Raw genomic sequence first — 23,451 nt, forward strand, 5'->3', positions numbered from 1 at the left:
ATGGCCCGACCATAATCCCACCCTATGTGGCCTCCTTGACCAACCGCGCTGCCGGCTGCCGACGCCGGGGGCCTTGGCCTCCGCGAGCGGCTGCGTCCTCGTCGATCGCCGCCGCGGATGCGGCCGTGCGGGCATTGATGCGCCGGTGACTCGCAGGCAGATCAGGTTAGTCACCATCTCTCCGCCGCCGTTGTTATCGAACGCCAGACGACCAGAGTGTCCCTAACCTGTAGTCGGCTGCGTCGAGGTTGGATGCCCGTCTGGACGAAGCCAAGATGTTCGACGAAATGGCTCAACAACGAGCGGCATGCCGAACTGCGTATCCCAGGTAACTGTGCCTTCAAACTTAGGGACGAACATCTGTTTCGTTCGCATACTGTGATTATGATGTGCACGATGAGACACCCCTGGTGGGCAATGATAGGTAGGTTGGTTCTTCAGAGTAAGGAGAGATTTCTGATGTGTGCAAGAAACTCTTATTAGTAGGAGTTCCTTCATTTTCTTGGCCGGCTGTTCTAATTGACAACGCATTGCCAACTAATTGTTCTGTTTTGACCAGTCAACGCATAGGTCGTTTGCCCAATGGGCAGGTATTGCGATGGTGATTTGCCACTCGATACTCCCTCCGTTTATAAATAGATGACGCCATTGACTTTCAAACACATATTTGATCACTCGTCTTACTAAAAAAATGCAAATTTATAAGATATAAATCATGTTTAAAATACTTTGAGTGATAAAACAACTCACAACAAAATAAATTATAAGTACGTAAATTTTTTAAATAAAACGAGTGGTCAAACGTGTGACAAAAAATCAACGGTGTCATCTATCTATTAAAAAACGGAGGTAATACTAGTCACTATTAACTTGTAAAATCATAGCTTGACCGCTTTCTTTTTTAAACAAATTTTCTCTTGACAACCCAGTCTACTGGTTGGAAGGGACAGAGTACCTTTATAGGTAGAAAGCGCATCCCCGTATGCCCATATGCCATTAGTTTTAGCGAGAAACTCATTCAAATGAAGAAGCAAAACAAGTGCAAGCCTTTGCTGTTGTCCTCCACGGCTGATGTGACCATGGCTACCACGGATGCAACCATTGCTCACATCATGGATGAACAAGAAGATATCGAGATCACATCGTCCAAGTGCTGGAATCCGATTCGGCCACCTGCTACACTGCTGACTTCAAACGGCCGCCGAATCTGCATACGACCTCCGTTTTGGGTCCGTGAGTACTTGATGGAAAGCTCTCGGAGTCGTCTTTCCAACGGATCCAGCCTCACTGCCAAATTCCTTCCCAGTCGTGCGCAATTGATGGAACAAGGTGCTGCATCACCTGTAATGGGCCTATGGGCTTGTAACTTTATTTGGGACCCCGGCCCAAGTGGGGCCCATGTGGGGTGCGCCCCAACCAGGTGGAGCACGACCCTAGGGTTCCCTTAGGTCGTCCTCTCACCCCTATATATAGCTAGGTACCCCTTCAGGGTTTCTTAGGTTTTGTTTAGATGAAAGTTTAGCCATTGCTACTTCACTTGCAGCGCGCGTGTCGGCTAGACCGTCCGTCTGCTTGTATTCGAAACCTCAACTTATCGTGTGTATTCATTCCTATTTGCAATTCAGATTGCTTTTATCTTGTTCTTGCTTGTTTCTTCGATTTGCTTGCAGGAATAAGGTTGATCTGCACCGGCAAGATCAACAACCCACGGAGAGGTGTATCGATCGCTAAGGTGCAACACAACGTCTCGTACGGTTGTAGTCGGATCGTCAACGTTTCTCCCAAATCGTAGTTATCACAACTCACCGAAAGATCGGGCCAACAACAGCCTTGAGTGTCGAGAGGAATTCAGGGTTCATCAGGTGGTATCAGAGCTTTCGTTGATCGGTGAGTTTTTATCTACCTATAACCAGAAAATAGCCATACAAAAAAATTTGTATCATTTACCTAGCCATATTGTGCCATTGCATTGTTCTTTTCAGTTTTTGCTTTGTTGAATTTTGTCTTGCATCGTCACGTCGTATTGCTGGTCTTAGCATCTAGTTCGTTTAGAGTTTCGAGTTCTAGTCACGTTTTATACCACAGTCGTCGTCACCTCTGTGTCTCTGTTGTCGTCGGGACCTACGAAAACGGAATCGTCTTTCCGCCAGGGTTCCATTTTTTCTAGTTTTCAGAACTTTCTGTCGGTCGGTTTTGGTGTTGTGGAGTTGCATCTAGTGTTTTGGTATGTGGTTGCACGCTGTCCCGTGCTCCTGTTGTTCTGCTGATGCGCGTGAGGAAGAAGGAAGGCGTGAGGAAGATGGAAGGTAGAGATTAGATTGGTTTGGTTTCTATTTCGGGGCCACGTAGAAAAGGTAATAAGGAATCCTTCTTTCAGACTTTTTCACGAGTCCCACCACCTATGCATGCGGCATTCCTTCCTTGAGTTCGACTCCCTCCACCAAATCACGTACATCACAAGGAACAGAATGCAAAGCTTTTGTCGGTCGGTCTTGGAGTTGCTGAGTTGCATCAAGGGTTTGTCTTCTGTATTTGGCCGTGCTTGTTTCTGTTGCGCGAGGAAGAGGAGAGAAAGAAAAGATAACAGATCGGTTTTTGGAGGAAGTTTTGCAGATTAGATCAATCAGGTTGGTTAGTTTCCATCTAAGGCCAAACTTTCCACTTGGGCCGAGTCTATTTCCTCCCCCACGCGTGAAGACCGGTTGGCGCCATCTCCTTTTGTCGCCCACTTTCTGAGTCCGACTCCCTCCCTCTCACGTCGGTTTCGCCTGTTCCGAGTTGTGTCAAACACCTTGGTGAATTTTTGTTTGGTGTCAGTTTCGAGATCCGTTTGGAAAAACGGAACCAGTATAAATTCAGCATTCCATTTTTGTATAATTTTAATTTTTGAGTTTGGACTTTTACATTTGAGTCCCTGTAAATTTTTTGTTTACGTTTGAGTCCCTGTAACCTTACATTAAGGTCCTTGAGTCAGTTTTTGTTAAAAAGAATAAAGAAAAAAAAAGTGAGAAAAAAAAAGGCAGAAAGGTGCATAATCATGAAAAGGAGGAGAGAGACATGAAAGAGCCACCAATCCCATTGTTCACACTCAGAGTCGAGGCACCTCCATCATCTGAAGAGGGCATCAAAGGTAAGCTTAATGCTGAAATTAACCAAGGTGAGTGTGTTGTTAATGAATTGAATTTGTCCACTTTTCATGCTATAGTAGAGCAACCATTAGTGGAACCAACTGCTGAGATTCCTTTGTCACAAGTTGATTTGTTTGCTGTTCCTTGTGATAAAGAAGAGTTGTGCGAAAATGCTTCACTTATACCCATGCCACAACTAGTGAATGAACATGCTATTCCTACTGTTAATTCTTACTGCGCTGATTTTAAGCATGTTGTTCACATTGCTAATGAAGTAGAGGAGCGTGAATTGAGATCTTCTTTAAATACTTTGGGCTATGTTCAGTTTGATGATTTTTGTGAGCTCGATAATTTGAAGGAGAAATTATTTGCTAAGTCTGATTTGCCATATCCAACCAATGTTATATTTCACATCTTTGGCGAATATAATGATCTTGGAATATATTTTGTGCATAGAGTTTACATCTGCTCGGATTTAGAACTTCCTGTACATGTGGATAAAACATACAAGCTAGAGCGAAATGTTATTGCTAACCAAATTGTCTCGAGTTTGCCTTGTTTTGATTGGAAGAAACATGTTGTTGTAAATGGACTATGCAAAGAGCACCATATGGAAAAACCGAGGACGGTTTTCCGTGAAGAAGGGGAGGATGATGTGACCATGGCTACCACGGATGCAACCATTGCTCACATCATGGATGAACAAGAAGATATCGAGATCACATCGTCCAAGTGCTGGAATCCGATTCGGCCACCTGCTACACTGCTGACTTCAAACGGCCGCCGAATCTGCATACGACCTCCGTTTTGGGTCCGTGAGTACTTGATGGAAAGCTCTCGGAGTCGTCTTTCCAACGGATCCAGCCTCACTGCCAAATTCCTTCCCAGTCGTGCGCAATTGATGGAACAAGGTGCTGCATCACCTGTAATGGGCCTATGGGCTTGTAACTTTATTTGGGACCCCGGCCCAAGTGGGGCCCATGTGGGGTGCGCCCCAACCAGGTGGAGCACGACCCTAGGGTTCCCTTAGGTCGTCCTCTCACCCCTATATATAGCTAGGTACCCCTTCAGGGTTTCTTAGGTTTTGTTTAGATGAAAGTTTAGCCATTGCTACTTCACTTGCAGCGCGCGTGTCGGCTAGACCGTCCGTCTGCTTGTATTCGAAACCTCAACTTATCGTGTGTATTCATTCCTATTTGCAATTCAGATTGCTTTTATCTTGTTCTTGCTTGTTTCTTCGATTTGCTTGCAGGAATAAGGTTGATCTGCACCGGCAAGATCAACAACCCACGGAGAGGTGTATCGATCGCTAAGGCGCAACACAACGTCTCGTACGGTTGTAGTCGGATCGTCAACGTTTCTCCCAAATCGTAGTTATCACAACTCACCGAAAGATCGGGCCAACAACAGCCTTGAGTGTCGAGAGGAATTCAGGGTTCATCAACGGCAATACTTCTATCATCCACCATCTTTGTACATCTCGTGTGCCAGTTAGCATATGCAACTAGTGCAACAGATACCCTCTGTCACGCCCCGAACTAGTCCCGAGCGGAACTAGCCCGTGACGCTCCAAATTAACCTGTTAATTGATACCAGTCCCAGGAAACAGTGCTGGTATAACAGGAAGACAGAATATCACAGCAACAGAGGTCTCTTTATTATAGAGTAGGGGTACAGTCATGTTGGGCTGCGGACAGATCCCGAGCTCACAACTGCATTACAAAAGGAACGCGGAAGCCAAGACTTGGACCACACATCACAGGCGCGACTTGGGAACTAGGCCGAAACCCTAAAACTCATCGTAGCCGGCTTGCTCCTGAAGGAACTCCTCGTCAGCGGGATCCGCTTCATCTTCTTCAGCAACTGGGGGGGGAAATAATTTATAAGGAGCAAGGGTGAGTACGAGAGTACTCAGCAAGCCATGGGAAATAAGTGTTTAATGCAGGCTTCAAAGAAGGGCTGTTGTTTTTGCAATTGATTTTATTTGAACTCTTTCCTGAAACAACTAAGTGAGTGCTTCTCAAACGACACGGATGAGAAAGTGCGTCTCGTCCGGTCGGAGTTTGTGCAATGTATCAGTCTTTTGAATTGATCAAGATTGGCACCCGGCCAATAGCTTTCAAACGGCCACCCGGGCCTGGCTGGTCCCATCAGCCGCAGATTTTTCAAACATCAAACCCATTTCACAACAGCAAAATTTCACAAGGCAGTAGTCAAACAAAACTACGCTAGGAATCACCTCACATCCGCCCATGACCGTGGGCACGGCTGTTCGGACAGTTTAATAACCTCTGCAGAGGGGGTACACTTTACCCACACGACATTACTAACCCGGATCATCCAGCCCGTGCAGAACGGCCACGACTAGAGACCTTAAGGCTTTCATGACAAGGCATTTCGAAAGCCGACACAGGTTCACCATATGCCAACGAGAGGGGTCCTAGACCAACACCAGATTAGGTCCCAGACCATACTGTGCCAGGAAGCCCAGGGGTCCTCCCCGACACCACCCCGGCGAATCCACATGTCTCTTGGCATTAAGGCTCCCCCGATTAGCTAATTACTCAGCCAGGGGTGTCCCATTCCACCCATGTGGTCGTACTTGTCTTATGTTCGGATGAAATTCCAAGGAAACGGTCCTTAAATGCAAGAGCGGGAAACCGTACTCCCGGTACGTTCCCCGGTCCGCGGTTTTGGAAATTCATTTAGTTCGCAAGCACCGACCCAGGTGTCGGGTTTTCCAAGTCTTTTGTAAAAATCCAAGTTTTACCCAAGAACTTACTCAGATTTTAAGTTTGAAGGCGACCGTCGATACTCGCACAGAGTGCACGAATATCGAGGCGCAACTAGGTGGTTACAAGGGAACATGGTATAACAATTAACAGTGGAAGGATCAGATGCAACAAGTTGGGTAGGCCCACCGGTCTGCCTTGCAGACGGGGCAAACAGATCAAGTGCAATCCTATCAATGCATAATATTTTGCAAGCAAATTAATTAAGTTCAAATATAGGCTCAAGATGTTCAAAGGTGGCTTGCCTTGCTCGAGATCTGGAGCTTGATCCTCGAAATCCTCGCACTGCGGATCTTCGGGCTCCGACACTACACGCGAAACGGGGCAACTCAACAAACGGCAAAAATAAAGCCCTATTATTGACCTCTAAGCGTGCCATTAGATAGATCTCGAGATTTGAGGAATTTTGGAAGTTGAACGGAGTCAAACGGACTTACGGTTGGGAAGATATTGAATTTCTAAGATTATTGGATTTTTGGTCTAAAGGAAAAGGATTTATTTAAACCCTTTTTGAAAAAGAAAAGAAAAGAAAAAGAAAGAGGGAGGGAAATTAGACTTCCCTCGGGCGGCTAGGGCGCGGCCCGAGAGAAAGGGGCGGCTCGGCCGAGCTTAATGGGCCGGCCGGCCCAAGAAGGCGGCCCATGGCGCGCGCGAGCGGGGAGGGGAGAGAAAGAGCCGGTGGGCCGGGTCCATTCCGCGTGGTCCCGAGTGGGACCCGCTTGTCGGCGGCTCGGCTCACCGTGAGCGAGGTGCACGCGGGCGTGCTAGGGTTTGGGGAGGGGGGCGCGGCGCATGCGCGCGGTTCGCGGAGGACGCGGTGCGACGGGCCCACGCGCAGCCTCACAGCTCGCGGTGGACCGCGCGCACGGGGAGAGAAACGGAGGGGGCGGCTGGCCGGGTCAGCCGATCCGGTTGTGGCCGAGGTGGCGCCGACGTGGCGCCTACGTGGCTGCCACGCGGGCCGGCGGGAGGTAGACGACGACGTCGGCCGAAACGGACGGCGGGCGGCGGCGGCGAGCGGCGGAGCGAACCACGGCGATATAGGCGAAAGCGAGCACACCGGGAGGTTGCACGGGACGAGAGGAGACGAGCCAACGGCTCGGATTCGCCGGGGGATGCTCGACGGCGGCGGATTGCGGCGGCGGCAACCGGCGGCAGGAGAAGGGGGAAACGGCGATGAGGTCACGAGGGGTCGATTCCCGGCGGTGAGAGCATCTACGCGGCTACGGGAATCCGTTGCTAGCGACGGATTGGGCGGAGCTATGCCGAGCGGGGCCGGCGACGAGCGGCGCTTCCGAGCTCGGGCGGCGACGGCGGCGAGCACACGGCGGGCGGCGGCAACGGTCGGGGCGGCGCCAGCTAGCTACGGGGAGGCTACTCGTGCTACTACCCGAGTCTAAGGGGAGGAGATGGAACGAGGAGGGAGAACGGAGGGCGACACTACCGTGCGGGGAAGGGCGCGGTGACGAGAGGCCGACGGCACGGGAGCGATCTCTCCGGCCTCGGGCCGGGGAAGAGGAAGAAGAGGGCGCGCCCGGAGTCCCCTTCCGCGTCCTTGCTCGTGCCGGCTCCTCCGGCACACGCGTCGGCGGCGGTCGGCGAGAGGGACGGCAATGGCGAGGGCGAAAACGGGGAAGATTGGTTTTGGGGAGGGCTCGGGTTTATAGGGCGGCAATGACGGTTTGGAAACCGACCTTGGGCGGTCAAGGCGCGAGCTGGCGCTCGGCGCTCGCAGCCAAAACGGCGACAGAGGGGGGGGAGGATGACGCCGGCGATGGGGGGGGAAAAGGGAGAAAGGAAGAGGGAAAGGAGGCTTGCCTCCTTGCCATTTCGGGAAAAGGAGGAGGGAGAGAGGGCGACGCGGCAGAGAGGGCGGAGGGCTCTGCCTCCGGCCCTTGGAGGCTAGCTCGCGGAGTGGCGGGGCCGGGTTGTGACGACGGCGATGACGGCGGACCGGCTTGGAGCGGAGCGGCGACACGGGCGGCAGGCGCGGGCAGGCGCGGGCAGAGCCTGACGGCGGCGGCGACCAGGCGGTCGGCCACCACGGCGCGCGCGCGCGGGGAGCCGCGGCTATTTGGGCGGCGTCGGCGGGAACGGCAGCGGGAGCAGGAGGGAGGGCTCGGCGCGGCTCGCGCGCTCGCGCGAGCAGCGCTCGGGCAGAGCGGGGGAGAGGGAGAGAGAGAGAGAGAGAGAGAGAGAGAGCGAGCCGGGGAGGGAGGGGGAGATGGGCCGAGGGGGATTCGGCCCATCGAACCCTAGGGAGGCAAAATAGACTTTTGCGGAGGGATTTGATTTGGGAAGGATTTGGATTCGGGATTGAACTCGACGATGGATCGGGGACTTGAGACCTGAGATGGCACGGGCACTAGACAACAAGCAAAGAAACGGATTTCGCAAATAGGATTTTTAAGAGCTAGTTTTCCCGCTAGGCGCCAAGACGGAACGGGCGCTACACCCTCCTACCAGGCCAATCTCTGCGTGGAAACCAAGCTTTAGTCTCAAAAGATGGCTCTTTCAGGCTAAGTTTAAATTGGTTATCTCCTCCGTTCGGCATCTGGTTTACTAATTCAATGTGTGATAAGTTAGTCTGGGAGCCTGATGCAAATTACCCAATTGGTGACCCTCAATCTTTATCACTCACTCTCTCAGAAGATGGCACCCTACAACTACTTAGCAATGGTTCCCATCTTTGGTCAACTCATTATGTGAAGGAAACCTCCATTTCTGTTGTTCTAGTTCTTCTTGACATTGGAAATCTTGTCATAAGAGACAAAACAAATGATTCCATGGTGCTCTGGCAGAGTTTTGATTATCCAAGTGATACAATACTTCCCGGAGGTGGTCTTGGATACAACAAAATTATTGGCAAGAACATCTCCCTTCGCTCATCTGACTATTATTCTACTCTAGAGATAGACACAAGAAAAAATCGGGGGTTTATAATCCGATATATCCCTTGTGGTTGGATGTTTGCAGGCACCTTCCCCAGCTGGATGAAATTTCATGAAGATGGCACCAGTTTTTTAACGTTCAACAATGCGCAAACTTACTTGTCTTTTGATGGACTGTATATCAGTCTCAACAAACTAGGGGAGTGCAATTATGGGTCCAATAATCTGTGGTTTTATCCAGAAAATTACTTTGAATATTGTGGTCCTTATGGACATTCCTGTTCCTCAGAATGTGAATGCCCTTTAGATAATTACAAACGGTACAGAGTAAGAGAGCACGGAATTTGGGGTTGTTCAAGATTAGTGCCGATAAATTGTGCCAAAATGATGTTCTATCGGATAGATGGTATTGATAGCTTTCCTGACAGCCCTCAATTCTTAACAGTCAGGAGCATTGCAGAGTGTGAAGCTGTTTGCTCAAGTAACTGCTCCTGTACAGCCTATGCATATGATGTTACATGCCTACTATGGTATGGGGAGCTGTGGAATGCCACGATGCAGGGCTCTGGTTCCGTTGGAAGACATATATACATACGTGTTGGCCAACGAGAAACAAGTATTAAGAATAGTAAGCGTGTTAATATTGCCGTACTAGTAACAGGTATATCATCCCTCGTCATTGGTATTGGGTTGATTCTCTTGTGGAGATTCCATAGAAAGTTATTCACAACCAGATCAGTGGATACCAATAGTGGCCTCATGGTTTTCTCATATGCCGAAGTGAAAAATGCAACAAAAAAATTCTCTGAGAAACTTGGAGAAGGTGGTTTCGGCAGTGTTTTTAAGGGTACATTGCCAGGTTGCTCTGTCGTGGCAGTGAAGAAGCTAAAATGTGTTGTCCAAGCAGAGAAGCAATTCCGGTCAGAGGTGCAGACCATTGGGATGATTCAACACATAAATCTCGTTCGCCTACTTGGGTTTTGTGCTGAAGAAAGAAAGAGGTTGTTGGTGTATGAGTATATGCCAAATGGTTCTCTAAGTTCTCATCTGTTCTCAGACGACTCAGAAAAGTTATGCTGGCAACTAAGATACCATATAGCGCTCGGAACTGCAAGAGGTTTGGCTTATCTACATGAGGAATGCAAGGATTGCATTGTGCACTGCGACATGAAACCAGATAATGTACTTCTTGACACTGATTTCTGTCCCAAGATCGCAGACTTTGGTATGGCAAAACTTTTGAATCGAGATTTCAGCAGGGCACTGACAACAATGCGAGGGACTATAGGGTATCTTGCGCCAGAGTGGATCTCAGGACTACCCATTACACATAAGGCAGATGTTTACAGCTATGGAATGATGCTTCTTGAAATCATATCCGGGCGAAGAAACTCAGAGAAGATCAAGGAAGGGAGGCACACTTACTTTCCCATCTATGCTGCATGTAAGGTGAATGAAGGTGATGTTATGTGCCTGTTGGATAGCAGGTTGAAGGGAAATGCTGATGCAGAGCAGCTGGAAAAAGCTTGCAGAATTGCATGCGGTGCATTCAAGATTATGTGGATCAAAGGCCAATGATGGGGCAAGTTGTTCTCATGCTAGAGGGTGCTATGGATGTTTTAGTCCCTCCTATTCCAAGGTCACTTCAGAACTTTGTGGACATGGAGGATCACTCTACAGATCTGGATACCTTCTGAAAAATCGTCTTTTCTTGATTCATGTCTGATATAATGCCACTACATGAAGTCTGTGCGCTTTTTCACGTTTGTGAAACACACAGAGCTGGTGTTTGCTACAGTTTTAAGCGGAGTCTTCACTTCATTTTTTTTTTTAGAATACGCATAAAGGCATAAGGTGTGCGTATCTTTGTATTAAGACTTGAGGGGTAAGGGGTTTCAGTTCATGGTTTTTTGTTGAGCGACAAGCTCGTTCGTTTATGGAAGTGTAGTCTGTGGGCATGCAGTGTCACGTAATTTATCATGTATGCAAGGCATAATATTAAGAGTTATTGCTTTTCCTCTATGTAACATTGTGAATTGTTGATAATTGTATGCTCTATGTTCTTGTAAATATTTGAGGAACTTGCAGCATGACTGACGGCTTAAGGTTGAACAAAGGATGTTGATCCTGGCCTCCTGGGTAGCCATGGTCTCGTGTAGTTTGGATCAGATCCTAAATTGTTTGAGCTTTTCTACAGTTGTTAAGAGGACATCAGGAGAGGAGACATCACAGATTTTTATGAAGTATTGAGAGGTACCTCAAACTAACACCGAAAAATTTGGTGTTCTTTGTATATATCTTCATATGGACTCTGAAAACACTCAAATTATTTTGTTCCCAGGTGACTCTATGATGCGCAGCCAATCCTCCGCGATGTAGCGGTAAGCCACCTCCGTCATGTGAACCACGTCCCAGAAGAGACGAGCAGAAGGATCCTCACAAGTGATTGCGCCCTGATCGCCACAGAGAGCAGTCCCAGGCCCTCCACAACAAATGGTAAGAATATCATCTTCAAACCCTGCAGCAATTGCAACCATTCAACCTCACTGCTTCCCTTTGCTGCATGCAAAGATCCTACATAACATGTACAGAAATCTGAAGAATCTGATGCACTGTGCTACTGACCAAACTTGCCAGGCGACCGCACCATCTCCATGATGGGGCTGAAGAAATCGGCGTAGACGATGCTGGCATCCGGGTGCCTGGCCTGGAGATTCAGGAGGGATTGTTGCAGCAGCGAGTTGTGAAGAATTGCTAGCTCGTTCTGCGCCTTCAGGCAGCCGGTGGCCGGGTCGTAGTCATCTGGGCCAGCTTGATCAGCAAATATGGCGAGAATTAGCGGCGTGCAACCTGACGGTGTCATGCCTGGAACGACCAAACTCTTCGCCCCGTGCTTGATCAGCCTCTGCCATCATTAGCCGAGTTCATCGGGTGATCGGTACTAATATTACTTGTAGTATTCATTTCAGTTCCAGATTAATGTCACATGATTGATTATCATGTACTAGATAATTATTACCTCGATGGCTATGGAGATGGTTTCGATGATATATGGGACGAACGATCTGATCTCTTCCATGCTCTTCTTCCTGAAGAAGAACTCGTAATCGTTGAATCCGAATTCGCCGACGAAGAAGAGGGATCTCCCGAAGAAATCCTTGCATTCTGCAGAGCAAAGGTATGAACTGCCTTTTTAGTTTCGCCAATTCTACGCGAATCTGTGATACATAGCTGCTACTCTTTTTGCCTTGTGTTGTGCTGCAGAGCGAAGGCTTGAGCGACTCGAACCAGCCCAGCTGAACGCCGAGGCTGGTGTTGACCGGGAACGGGCTGGCGCCCGGAGGAGGATCGCCGGCGTGGAAGATGCTGGAGTCGAGGGCGGTGGCGGCGCCAACGGCGAAGTTTGCGCCGCGGCGGAAGCTCCCGTTGTAAGCCAGGAATGCGGCAAGAGCGGCACCCCCAGGCGTTCGGCTGCAAGCAAGCAAGCAAACAGAGAAAATCAAAATCCACCATGATCACAACAAAATTGACGATTGCCGCATCGATGAATCGACGGCGGGGGAAGATGATCGGACCGACGAAGTCGACGACGAGGCGGCCGTCGCAGTTGCGGCCGGTGGGGTGGCCGAAGAAGGTGGAGCCGTACGGAGGGCGGGTGACGGGGTCGAAGACGGAGTACCAGCCGAAGACGACGGGGTTGTTGCCCGTGTCGGCGAAGGAGTCGCCGAAGCTGAAGATGGCGTCGTAGCGCCGAACGGAGAGGGAGGAGGCGCCGGCGCCGGCGCCGGCGGCATGCAGCGACGACGAGAGGAGAAGAGAGACGACGGCGGAGAGCCATAACATGGTCATCGTTCGTGTTCTGCTCGATGCGGCCTGTCGGTAACTCGGTACGTGTGGACAGATTATTGGAGGAACACTATAACAAAATAGGGACATTATGACTTCCCTCTTTTAATTTCTTTTTTTTAAAAAAAAAATACGTGCAACATGAACTTCAAGATGGGCCATGCATATATATATACACTATGAATTTAATAGCGCCAAAATTTAACTAAGGTTTGGCACTGCTAACAAAAGGAGACATATCCAGTGAAAACGAGCTAAGAGTTGAAAAATCGTGAAAAACATACCTAAAAGTTTTGTATATTTATGAAAAAAAATCTAGAAATAGATGTAGATATGAAATACATTCTCACAGAATATCAAGTTCAAACTCAACTTTGTTTAGGAGTAATAAAAAAGACAAATTCATGTAAATAGTAACATGACACTATTCACCTAGAATTTGTCCCTTTTTTTCTTTTAAATAAAGTTGAGTTTGGATTTGAGATTTAGTGATAACGTATTTCATATCTACATCTATCTCTAGTATTTTTTTTCATAAATTTACATAACTTTTAGATATGATTTTCACGAGTTTCCAACACTTAACACGTTTTTACCGTATATGTCCTCGCTAACAAATTGGTACGTGCCATATTGATCTGGTAAAAATTGGCTTAAATCAAATCTCTAGCCAAGTACTCCCTCAGTCTTTTAGAAAACCTTATAAGACAGATTAATATGGATGTGAAAAGATGAATATTCCTTCATTAAGAATATGCATGTCTTTCCTTGGCTTTGATGCTTTAGCTAGACTTTCGACATCCCCCAAGCTCTGAACAATAATATTTGCACCTGATGATTAGAGATAGGGGCGGTGATCTCTAACCAAGGAAAAAGAAAATGAGGATAATGCAGGATTAATGGGCTCCTCAACTAAAAATAAGGTTTTCTTTAGACAAATGCTTAAATCTAAAAATAAGGGTTTGTAAGATGGAGGGAGTAATATAGTTGTTGGTCAATTGGTATGGCACATTTTAGTAGCAATATCCAAAATGATCCAAACTCTTTGAACATCACTATATAGTGCATGAGAATCATTGTATGTATTCTTATCCACTTTGTAAATATATTAAACAAAATGGCGGTCAAAATTGCATTTTAAAATTCACATCAAAACAATATATTTTCAAGACCAAAAGGGAGTGTAGTCTAATTAGTTGTCAGTGGTAGAGCCAGAGACTACAGTGAGCTCAAGTAGGAACGAGATTTTGGTTACCGACAACTTCTCTGTAGGGTTTTCCAGCGATATAAATTGAAGACACAGCGACGGACCCCCAAGTGGTTGCTCTGACCTGTCCGGGAACCGACTTGGTGACTGTTAGTTAACCTTTTCCGTAAATATTTATACGCTTCAATAAGATTATTCTTCATTATTGATTTAGTATAACATATAGAAACTTGTGTTAATGAATGACTACTCAGCTATTTTCTAGGTCTCTTATCTTAAAGAGCTACGACATATAAGGTATTGATTGAGTGGCAGTAACTAAAAAAAATTGATTCTTTGATAATATGGTTATGATAGTCGCTAGGGCGGAGCCAAGTCTTCGGCAATAAGGGCTTAAGCCCTAAGTTGGTTCTTTAATTCCATTTGAATCATACTGAAGCTTTAGTGAAAATCTGATAGGCTTGAAGAATCTTTGGCTCCCTCCAGCCCGCTGTCCCCTATTGTACAGATCATGTAAACATAATTATGATAGTACAAATGGTTAATTTCGACATACACCTTATTAACTATTGCAAAAGTACCATTTACCCTCTCCGAAAGTAGTTACTGAATATTTGACACCCCATACAAAATATGAAACTAGACGACAGTATCACCGTACTTCCCGGTTAATTATATACTATATAGGAACGTGTGGACTATGGAGTGTAGAGGAAGGAACAGAGTCACGAAGAAGACGATGAGACAAAATCGTGCTATTTTCATTGTTCAGCTAGCTAGTACAGCTCAACAGTTTTGTCGAAAAGACCAGTTCCAAAAAGGAAAAATTTGCTACCGGACACCAAAAAATTGCCGCCTTTACTGTGAGACACCCGAAGATCGTGTATTTGCTCGTGGACAACTTAAAAAATGTGGTAATTAGCTGGCGGACACCGGCCGTATTATTTTATTATTTCTGGTGGAAACGGAGAGAGAAATTTTAGTTAAAGACAAGTTTGCCCATTGACTCACTTGTCAATCTCTCTTTACCTTTTCTTCTTCTTCTTCCTCTCATGTCATGGTGCCCGCCCGCGTCGCCATTGCGCACAGCCTCGTCAGCGTCTACGGCATGCTCGGCGACATGCGCCGCCTCCGTACGAGACCCACCACAGAGGCGGAGATCCGCCGCTTCCACTTGCCGGAGTACGTCGACCTCATCCGCAACCTCACCCCGAAGAGCTACACCAATGACGTCGTGCTTCGGCAGAAGGCGGAGGATGACCACGGCATCGGTTTACTCGGCGACGACAATGATTGCCCCGCCTTCGACCGCCTCTGGAAGTACTGCCGTGGCTACGCCGGTGGGTCGCTTGCCGCGGCGCGCACGCTCGTCAACAGCGCCTCCGGATCTCACCGCCGCCGCATCGTGATGTTCCTGTTCCCGTTCCGCAGCCACATCGCCCCGATGCTCTAGCTCGCCGAGCTCCTCCGTGACCGCGGCCTCACCGTCAACGTCGTCCACACCACCTTCAACTCCCCCAATGCCACACGCCACCCGAAGCTCACCTTCGTGCCCATGCACGAGCGCCCCCCCCCCCCGATGCCGTCACTGACTGCTGGCGCTCAACGCCGCCTGCGAGGCGCCATTCCGCAAGGCGCTCTGGTGAGTGGTGCGGCGCAGCATCGGCCAGGCCGCGAGGGGGGGGGGGGCGAGGTGGCATGCGCGGTTGTCGACGGGCAGTGGTACGTGCCGCCATGCTCCACTGCATACTCAGCTACTCGCGCCTCCGCTCCCGGGCACCGGCACCATCAACGAAATCCGTGAGGGCGTTGGCAAGCACTACAGCGTGAACGTGCCGCTGGATGCCGGCTGCTGGGCAGCAAAGGCGAGTTCTTCCTGGGCACCGTACGCCGGGATGCCACCGTGCGTCGTCGCTATCGGCGGTAAACCCCGGCGATGCGCCGCCGTGGCCGAGCCGTCCCGGCTCGGGCTGGCCGCATTGGCCGCGCACGTCGCGCCTCTGCTCGGCTCAGTAGCAAGCGCGAGGAAGAAGAAGGGGAAAAGAAAAGAAAGAGAGCAGGGGCATTTTGGTATTTAAACAACTCTTTCTCTCTCCATTTCGACTGAAAATAATAAAATAATGGAAGGAGTGTCCAACAGCTAATTGCCACTTTTTTATAGTGTCCACAAAAAGATTCATGATCTTTGGGTGTCCCATAGCAAAGGCCGCAATCTTTTGATGTCCTGTAGCAAATTTTGCCTTGCAAAAACTATAATTTTTTCCCGACATTTTATATATACAAAAAAAGGCTATCCCATTTTAAAGGAAAATAGGACCAAACCTTACAATACACAGTTAATTAGAGAACCGGTAAAAACCACATCTACCACAACACTTCATGAACTAACCTAAACTACCAACAAACACCAGCCTACCTACACCTAGCACCGATGGAGCCCAAACACATGACATCATTGCTGCTTACCACATAGCAACACGACACCTTTGACTTTGTGAGGAAAATATCGTCGTTGCCTAGCTTGCTGCCTCCAACGACACAACAGCTCCGACTTCATAAGAAGCGTCGTCATTTCCAAGCCCGTTGCAAGGGATAAAGCAGCTTCACTATCTCATGGTGGATATCAGCCAAAGACATCGAGAAAACCACTTCAAACACATGACAGGCACCAACACATAGAGAGAACTTGCAACGTGCCATCGTTGCCCAGCATCGTCGCACCCCAACAACGAGCAGCTTCGACTCCACCTAGTAGAGACCAATGAAGTGAGCAAGCCACCTGCCGCAAGCAAGAACTAGAACCACGAATGCGAAGGCCTCATCGAACAACCCAAACATGTAGAACTTCAATGAGGAAACAGAAGGCCTCGAGCCAATGTAGGAGTCCAACAACCACCACTGTCGCATGAGTAAGATTCTCCAGAGGTTTACACATGGAGTTTGGTGTGGGAGGGGAGGAAACTTCATTACAACACCTCCAAGGAAGGAAGCAGCGCCAAAGATATCGCGCGCCGTCGTCCAACAGGCAACATCCCATCAAGGCTTTCGCCAGCAATTCCCCATCCAATCCGAGCCGAAAACCAACCCGTACAAAAATGGTGTCGCTGGAGCACCGCATTGGCTAACACCACAACACCACATAGTTCAGGCAGGAACAATGTTATTGTGCCACCGTCATCCCTGGTGTCCGGCCCACACCTCCACCTTACCTTGGAACTCCCCGCAGAGGAGGGGAGTAATTCCATGAAGAGAGGAGTTGCCCAACCGGACAAAAGGGAGACGACTCGTCATCGCCATCCACTCCGAAGCAAATCTTTCACTGGAAAGAGCCGGCCACATTCATTGACGTCACCATGATGGCCAGAGACCCAGCATCGCCAAGCGAGCTCGCCGCCCTGACCAGCCGCTCTCCAGATCCAGAACTCCTGGGTGCGGCGGCTAGGGTTTCATCGCCTCCCGAGCCACCCATGTGGGAGCAACGCGGGGCCCCTCGTAATGATAGCGTTCCCTACAAGAAAATAATTCAGTATGACATCATATGAGGATACAATAATCAATTAAGTAGTACCACTAGTAGTTTTCAAGGATCTTTCTCGTGATTCCTGACAAGAAAATCAAGAACTGTTGATGTCGAAAGGCAGTTGTAAATTAAAGGCTAGACTGGTTCGTTTAGCTAATACAACCCTCTCGTTTATCGTGAACGTGCTTAATTTCTAAACTGTGCAGAAGTACAGATGCACGTACGAGATCGTGCCAAATTAACCTTGAACTGGAGAAAGAAAACCACAGTTCGGTACACAACAAGAACGAATTTTATTCAAATATCCATCCGTTCAGCAGTTTTCTTCATAATTTTTTTTGAACGAATCGATGAGACCGCTAATTTCATTGAATAGAGAAGTTTTTTCTCCACAATTTTACTCGGATCATCTGCAAGGCTGATGTTCCTTCACGAAGGAAAACAGACCAACAACTAACATTACATGTAGTTCTTTAAAAAAAAAAACTAGCAGTACATGTGTGTGTATCCGACGTTCGTGCCATATCAATTTTAGGAGGTAGCTCTTGCAGATAAGGTTATGGCATGAAGCCAATCATCGGCGATGTAGTGGTAAGCTGCCTCGGTTAAGTGGACGCCGTCCCAGTACAAGCTCTTGGATGGATCCACACAGGTGGTCGCACCTTCATCGCCGCAGATTATCCTGGTGTTGTAGTGGTATTTTCCGGGACCTCCACAGCAAACGCTGAGAACATCCTTTTGAAACCCTACAAATTAACCACCATACAAACTCCGATTACTTCAATTCTATGGTTGCACCCATGAGGCCATGACCCATCAATGCCATGGAAGTAGATCGTCAGACTTAATTGCACAGGTCACTAATATGTGAATTCTACTTTGCTGTGGCTATATATATATTGGGGTTCAATTGCACATGTAGTATATGACAGCAGATCCCATTTCCATTCCTAATGTCATGTATATGTGTATCATATTTTTTATGGATAAAATAATATTCGACTTAAATTCTTTTGACGTCCTATAAGATACGGTTTATTAAAAGACCATTTTTTTTGTTGACCGCTTATATTTTGTAAATAAACTTACGAGTAGACAAAGATATCATATTATTGTAAGTGCAGAAAATTATATTCCCTCCATTTTGTTTTATGTGATGTTCAATTTTTCAATTAACCAATATCTTTCTTAATTATTTCAAAAGCGCAGTCATTCTCCTTCCTCCTCTAAAATAACCACTCCCTCTCTTTTTCTAAAAAAAAAGAAAACTCCCCTCAAAAACCGGTAAAAGTACCCTTGAAAACACTATGAATCATGATCATGTTACAATACACAGATATATAACTAAGAAAATAAAAGAAAAGGAGTATCAATTACAACCACTATTAGTTAAAATTGTTAAATATATTCTCAGTTGAAACGTCACGAGTATTTATTATGCAAATTTATTAAATGATGGGCGCTCATCGCATGGTACTGATGAGTGGTTAATGGTTAGCGAGCATCCCATTCTTTTATAATAATACTACCTTCATTTAAAAATATACTAGGTGAAACCCCGCGCATTGTTGCAGGAATTTAGTATGATAACAATAAAAAAATAACGTGTAAGATATCTAGATAACATCAGATTAAGTAAATTAATGTGGTTTATGATAATTTAAATTTAAATAGTATGTAGAATGGTGATTCAAACGTAAAAAGTAAGGAGGTGTGACTTTATGGAAGAAGAAAAGTAGGGAGAAAGTTTGGCCCGTAGATTAATCATTTAAAGCCTAAAAACAATTGATATGATATGACTTAATTTGAGGGAAAAAAGAAGAAAGATAATTTGGCCCATAGATTAATCATTTAAGCACTAACTAAGTGATGATGAACTATATAAGTATAAATGATATCATAAAACATAATAAAGATATACATTGAAATATTATGTGAATTATGTTGGATGATAATTTAACATGTTTGTATTTGAAAAGCTCTTAAATTATAAAAACTATAAAGATATAGCATGTTTGTATGATGTTTAAATGTGATGATTGTTAGTGGATGATGATGTGGCATGCATCTTGTTAGTGGATGATGATGTGACATCCTTACATGTTAAGCTTAAGGAGTTAGTGGAGGATAACTTTATAGTAAGATAGAATATCGTTGTTGATTTTTAGAATATATTTGACTATTTATCTTATTTAAAAATACATTGAGTGCAAATATAAAAAATAAGTGATACTTAAAGTACTTTTAACAATAAAACAAGCTACCCACCACAAAATAAATTACATTTACGTATGCCAACAACATCATGTATTTAAAAGTGAAGGGAACACTTTTGTTAATATTGAATATGTTAGTACTTTTAGTTTGACCACTTCCATTTTACATAATAATAAACTTGTAAGTATACAAACATATCATACTACTTCCTCCATCTTATGTATGACTTTGGTTCGATCGAAATCAGAGGGAGTATCATTTATGATGTGGATTTATTAATGTTTTATATATTGGATTAAGTCCGATCTTTATATAAAATATCCATCAAGCCGATGTACACGTCCAAACAGATTTATTAAACGATTGGCGTGCATCGCATTCTAATGATTGGGGTAGTAAATAATTGTACTTACCAAACTTGTCAGGATTCTGGACCATCTCCGAGACGTGTCTGAACAAATCGGTGTGCACGATGGCGACATCCGGGTGCTTCTCCCGGAGCTCCTCGACGGCGTCCAGCAGCAGCGAGTTGTGCAGCGTCGCTACCTCGTTGGGCTCCCTCAGGCAGCCGGTGCTCGCGTCGTACTCCGCCGCGCCGGCGTCGGCGAAGGTGACGAGCACCGGCGGCGAGCACCCCGACGGTATCATGCCCGGAACCACCACCGTGGTCGCCCCGTCGCCAATCAGCTTCTGCTTCCACACAATTCATTAATCCACGCATAATTGATGAACTGTTTGATTGCTCGGTAGGATCGGTCAAAGGGTGTGTTGTTCTTGCCTCGATGGCCATGGAGATGGTACGGATGATGTCCGGGACGAACGATCTGATTTCTTGCATGCTCCTCCTCCCGAAGGAGGAGTGGTAGTCGTTGATGCCGAATTCGCCGACGAAGAAGAGCGATCTGCCGAAGAAATCCTTGCATTCTGCGTCACTAATCAATTACGTGAGCACAAAGTGGTTCTTGATTGGTAAATTTCAGCTTAATTATCTTGGAGATGGATCAACAACTGATCGTGATTGATTAATTAACCACCTTGAGTTGTGCTGCAGAGTGAGGGCTTGAGTGAATCGAACCAGCTCAGCTGCACGCTTAGGCTGGTGTTGAGAGGGAACGGGCTGGCGCCCGGGGGATCGCCGGCGCCGTGGAAGAAGCTGGAGTCGAGTGCGGTGGCGGCGCCGACGGCGAAGTTGGCGCCGTGCCGGAAGCTCCCGTTGTAAGCCAAGAACGGCGGCACCAACGGCAGGCCCAGGCGTTCGGCTGCAAGCAAACAGAGAAAATCAAAATCCACCATGATCACAGCAAATTAATTCACGCTTGGCCGCGCATCGATGAATCGACGGCGCGGGAGAAGATGACCGGACCGACGAAGTCGAGGACGAGGCGGCCGTCGCAGTTGCGGCCGGTGGGGCGGCCGAAGAAGGTGGAGCCGTAGGGAGGGCGGGTGACGGGGTCGAAGATGGAGTACCAGTCGAAGACGACGGGGTTGTTGCCGGTGTCGGCCAAGGAGTCGCCGAAGCTGAAGATGGCGTCGTAGCGCCGGACGGAGAGGGAGGCGGCGCCGCCGCCGGCGTCACCGGCGACATGCAGCGACGACGAGAGGAGGAGCGAGACGGCGGCGGGCAGCCACAACATGATCATCTTTCGTGTTCTGCTCGATGCGGCCTGTCGGTTGATTATTAGAAGACACTATGCCAATCTGGGATAGATGGGGAAAGTCATTTCATCCCTCGAGAGGATACGCTCTCGTTTCGTCCATACCATCTAAATAATTAGAAAAAATATGAAAAAAATTAACAACATAGATTAATATGAAATATATCACTCCACAAACATGCAAGTATAAATTTAACTTCTATAAGTTGTAATAAAAATAACAAATATAGTTGCGACTGTGCGATAACTATTTTCAGTTTAATTTGTTATTTTTGTTGCAACTTGTAGAAGTTGAATTTGGTCTTGCATGTTTGTGGAGTGATATATTTCGTATTAATCTATGTTGTCATTTTTTTTAAAAATTTTTAATAACTATTTAGATGACATGCAAACAATGAGGGAATATCCACTCGAGGGATGAAAATCCACATCCGGATATATGCTGATGCCTTGAAATCATGGGACCACGCATTTAATAGCGCAATTTTCTTGAGGTTTGGTAGTAACAATGAATTGTAAGGCGCCATATTGATTTGGTTAAAAATGACTTCAATCAACTCTAGCCAAGTAAATTGAAGTTGTTATTTAGTTGGTAAGGCCAGTCCCAACCCAAGACACTATATATATTTTCTATAAACTCCACATTATTAAGAAACTAGTACTACTAGACACTACACTTTTAATGCAAATACCATTTTTCCCTACTTAAATTTAATGATACTTATTTTATATGATGTCTTGGATGTTGTGTAGAAACCATATCTCATGCAAGACCTGGTTTCCTTCTCTTTTCTTATTTATTCACTTGCCAAATCATCTTTCGTCGTAAGTGGCAGCTTATTAAGGCAATTGATACTGCACGAAAGAACTGCCTGTGGAGGGGAAACAACCCATCTTCTACCAGAAAGTCCTTAACTTCTTGGGATAGAATGTGCACACCTAAAGAGAAAGGGGTCTGGGAGTGATAAACTTTAGAGTTCAAAACACTGCTTTACTCTTAAAGCATATGGTAAAATTCTATAACGGTGCTGATCTTCCTTGGGTAAATTTGATCTCTCAGACCTATTATGCTTCTAGGATTCCTCACTTGGTGTTAAATAAGGGTTTTCCCTCAAAAGTGAGTTTGGTCAGTGTCCTAGGGCTAAAACCACACAATAGCAGTGTCTTGTAGCAAAATTTTCCCTTAACTTTTTACCACTTTTAAGAAGTTGCAATTAATGATTTACCGCTAACAGTCTATAACATATGGGCCCTCATGTGTTTATAACATGTGAGTCTAGTGACAAATCTTTTAGTGTCACTTTTCATACCTAGGCTGTATTCGGGAGGTGAGGTCACCTCCCACGCACGCAAAATTGACGATGCATTTTCTTTTAAGGAATTAAGTATTTACTATTTTTTAAAAAATGATTAATAATATTTTTTAAATAACTTTTGTATAGATTTTTTTTAAAAAAAGCACATTGTTTAGCGGTTTGAAAAGAGCATGGAAAACGAGCAAGTTGGGAAAGTTGAGAAAGCGCGCGTCATGTGCGTTGCATGCGCATGGAGCAACGCACGTGGTATAGGGTAGAGAAAATTCCTTGTGTACCCCTGAAAGTTCGTCCAATCCCTTCTATACCCCTGAGATTTGCTCATTTCCTTCTATACCCCTAAATTTTAGTTGGATCCCTTTTATACCCCTTCCGTCAGTTGACCGTTAAATTCATATCATAAAATCCATTTTACCCCTTGATATTAAGAAAATATAAATTTATGAAGTATTTGATGGAGTGTATAAATTTAATGTGTACAACTATTATATTTATGAGTTTATTTTGTGATATATTATTTAACAAAAATAAGTTTTATCTCGCATAACAAGATTTATCTCATAAAATATTCCATAGTACTATAACAAAATATGCTATATAGAGAGAGTTTTTAATGGTAAAAATTATTATTTATTGTTTTATCTAAAATAAATTTTGTCATAGATAAAAATTATTCTTGTTTTCTCTTCGCGAGGTGAAACTAAAATATTACTTTTGTTAAATAATACCTCACAAAATAAACTCATAAATATAATATTCGCATACAATAAATTTATACACTTAATCAATATATACTTCATAAATACATATTTTCTTGATACTGTTAGATTTAATTGGGTAATTGATCCATTTAAATCAATTAAATCAAATAAATTCTAAGGC

The 23,451-nt window shown here is 46.0% G+C and overlaps 2 protein-coding genes and 2 pseudogenes across 3 annotated transcripts; 2 read left to right on the forward strand and 2 right to left on the reverse strand.

Moving 5' to 3' along the window:
* Positions 1 to 122: 122 nt before the first annotated feature.
* On the forward strand, positions 123 to 4,311 carry LOC127786262 (uncharacterized). Its single transcript, XM_052313602.1, has 2 exons — positions 123 to 165; positions 248 to 4,311. The coding sequence occupies exon 2, from the start codon at positions 3,058 to 3,060 to the stop codon at positions 4,156 to 4,158; it is 1,101 nt and encodes a 366-aa protein (XP_052169562.1). The 5' UTR covers positions 123 to 165; positions 248 to 3,057; the 3' UTR covers positions 4,159 to 4,311.
* On the forward strand, positions 162 to 10,523 carry LOC127786213 (G-type lectin S-receptor-like serine/threonine-protein kinase At2g19130; annotated as a pseudogene).
* Positions 10,524 to 11,006: 483 nt separating this feature from the next.
* Positions 11,007 to 12,826, reverse strand: LOC127786236 (GDSL esterase/lipase At5g45910-like; annotated as a pseudogene).
* Positions 12,827 to 17,658: 4,832 nt separating this feature from the next.
* On the reverse strand, positions 17,659 to 21,303 carry LOC127786245 (GDSL esterase/lipase At5g45910-like). Of its 2 annotated transcripts, none has more exons than XM_052313584.1 (5): positions 20,965 to 21,303; positions 20,636 to 20,860; positions 20,380 to 20,525; positions 20,015 to 20,291; positions 17,659 to 18,130 (listed from the first exon to the last, which is right to left on the reverse strand). In XM_052313584.1, the coding sequence occupies exons 1-5, from the start codon at positions 21,239 to 21,241 to the stop codon at positions 17,916 to 17,918; spliced, it is 1,140 nt and encodes a 379-aa protein (XP_052169544.1). In that variant the 5' UTR covers positions 21,242 to 21,303; the 3' UTR covers positions 17,659 to 17,915. The 2 variants fall into 2 exon arrangements, with proteins under 2 accessions (XP_052169544.1, XP_052169551.1); XM_052313591.1 differs by having other exon boundaries at positions 21,069 to 21,284.
* Positions 21,304 to 23,451: the final 2,148 nt, after the last annotated feature.

This window comes from Oryza glaberrima, chromosome 1, assembly GCF_000147395.1.
Source record: "Oryza glaberrima chromosome 1, OglaRS2, whole genome shotgun sequence".
Taxonomy (NCBI): Eukaryota; Viridiplantae; Streptophyta; class Magnoliopsida; order Poales; family Poaceae; genus Oryza; species Oryza glaberrima.

What these genes read in the sequence shown, in the direction of transcription:
- LOC127786245 (XM_052313584.1), bottom strand. Translation starts at nt 21,241, where the DNA reads ATGATCATGTTGTGGCTGCCCGCCGCCGTCTCGCTCCTCCTCTCGTCG. An exon ending in CCTCGTCCTCGACTTCGTCG is followed by an intron (nt 20,861 to 20,964) that starts GTCCGGTCATCT and finishes GTTTGCTTGCAG; the next exon opens with CCGAACGCCTGGGCCTGCCG. An exon ending in ACTCTGCAGCACAACTCAAG is followed by an intron (nt 20,526 to 20,635) that starts GTGGTTAATTAA and finishes TTAGTGACGCAG; the next exon opens with AATGCAAGGATTTCTTCGGC.
- LOC127786262 (XM_052313602.1), top strand. Translation starts at nt 3,058, where the DNA reads ATGAAAGAGCCACCAATCCCATTGTTCACACTCAGAGTCGAGGCACCT.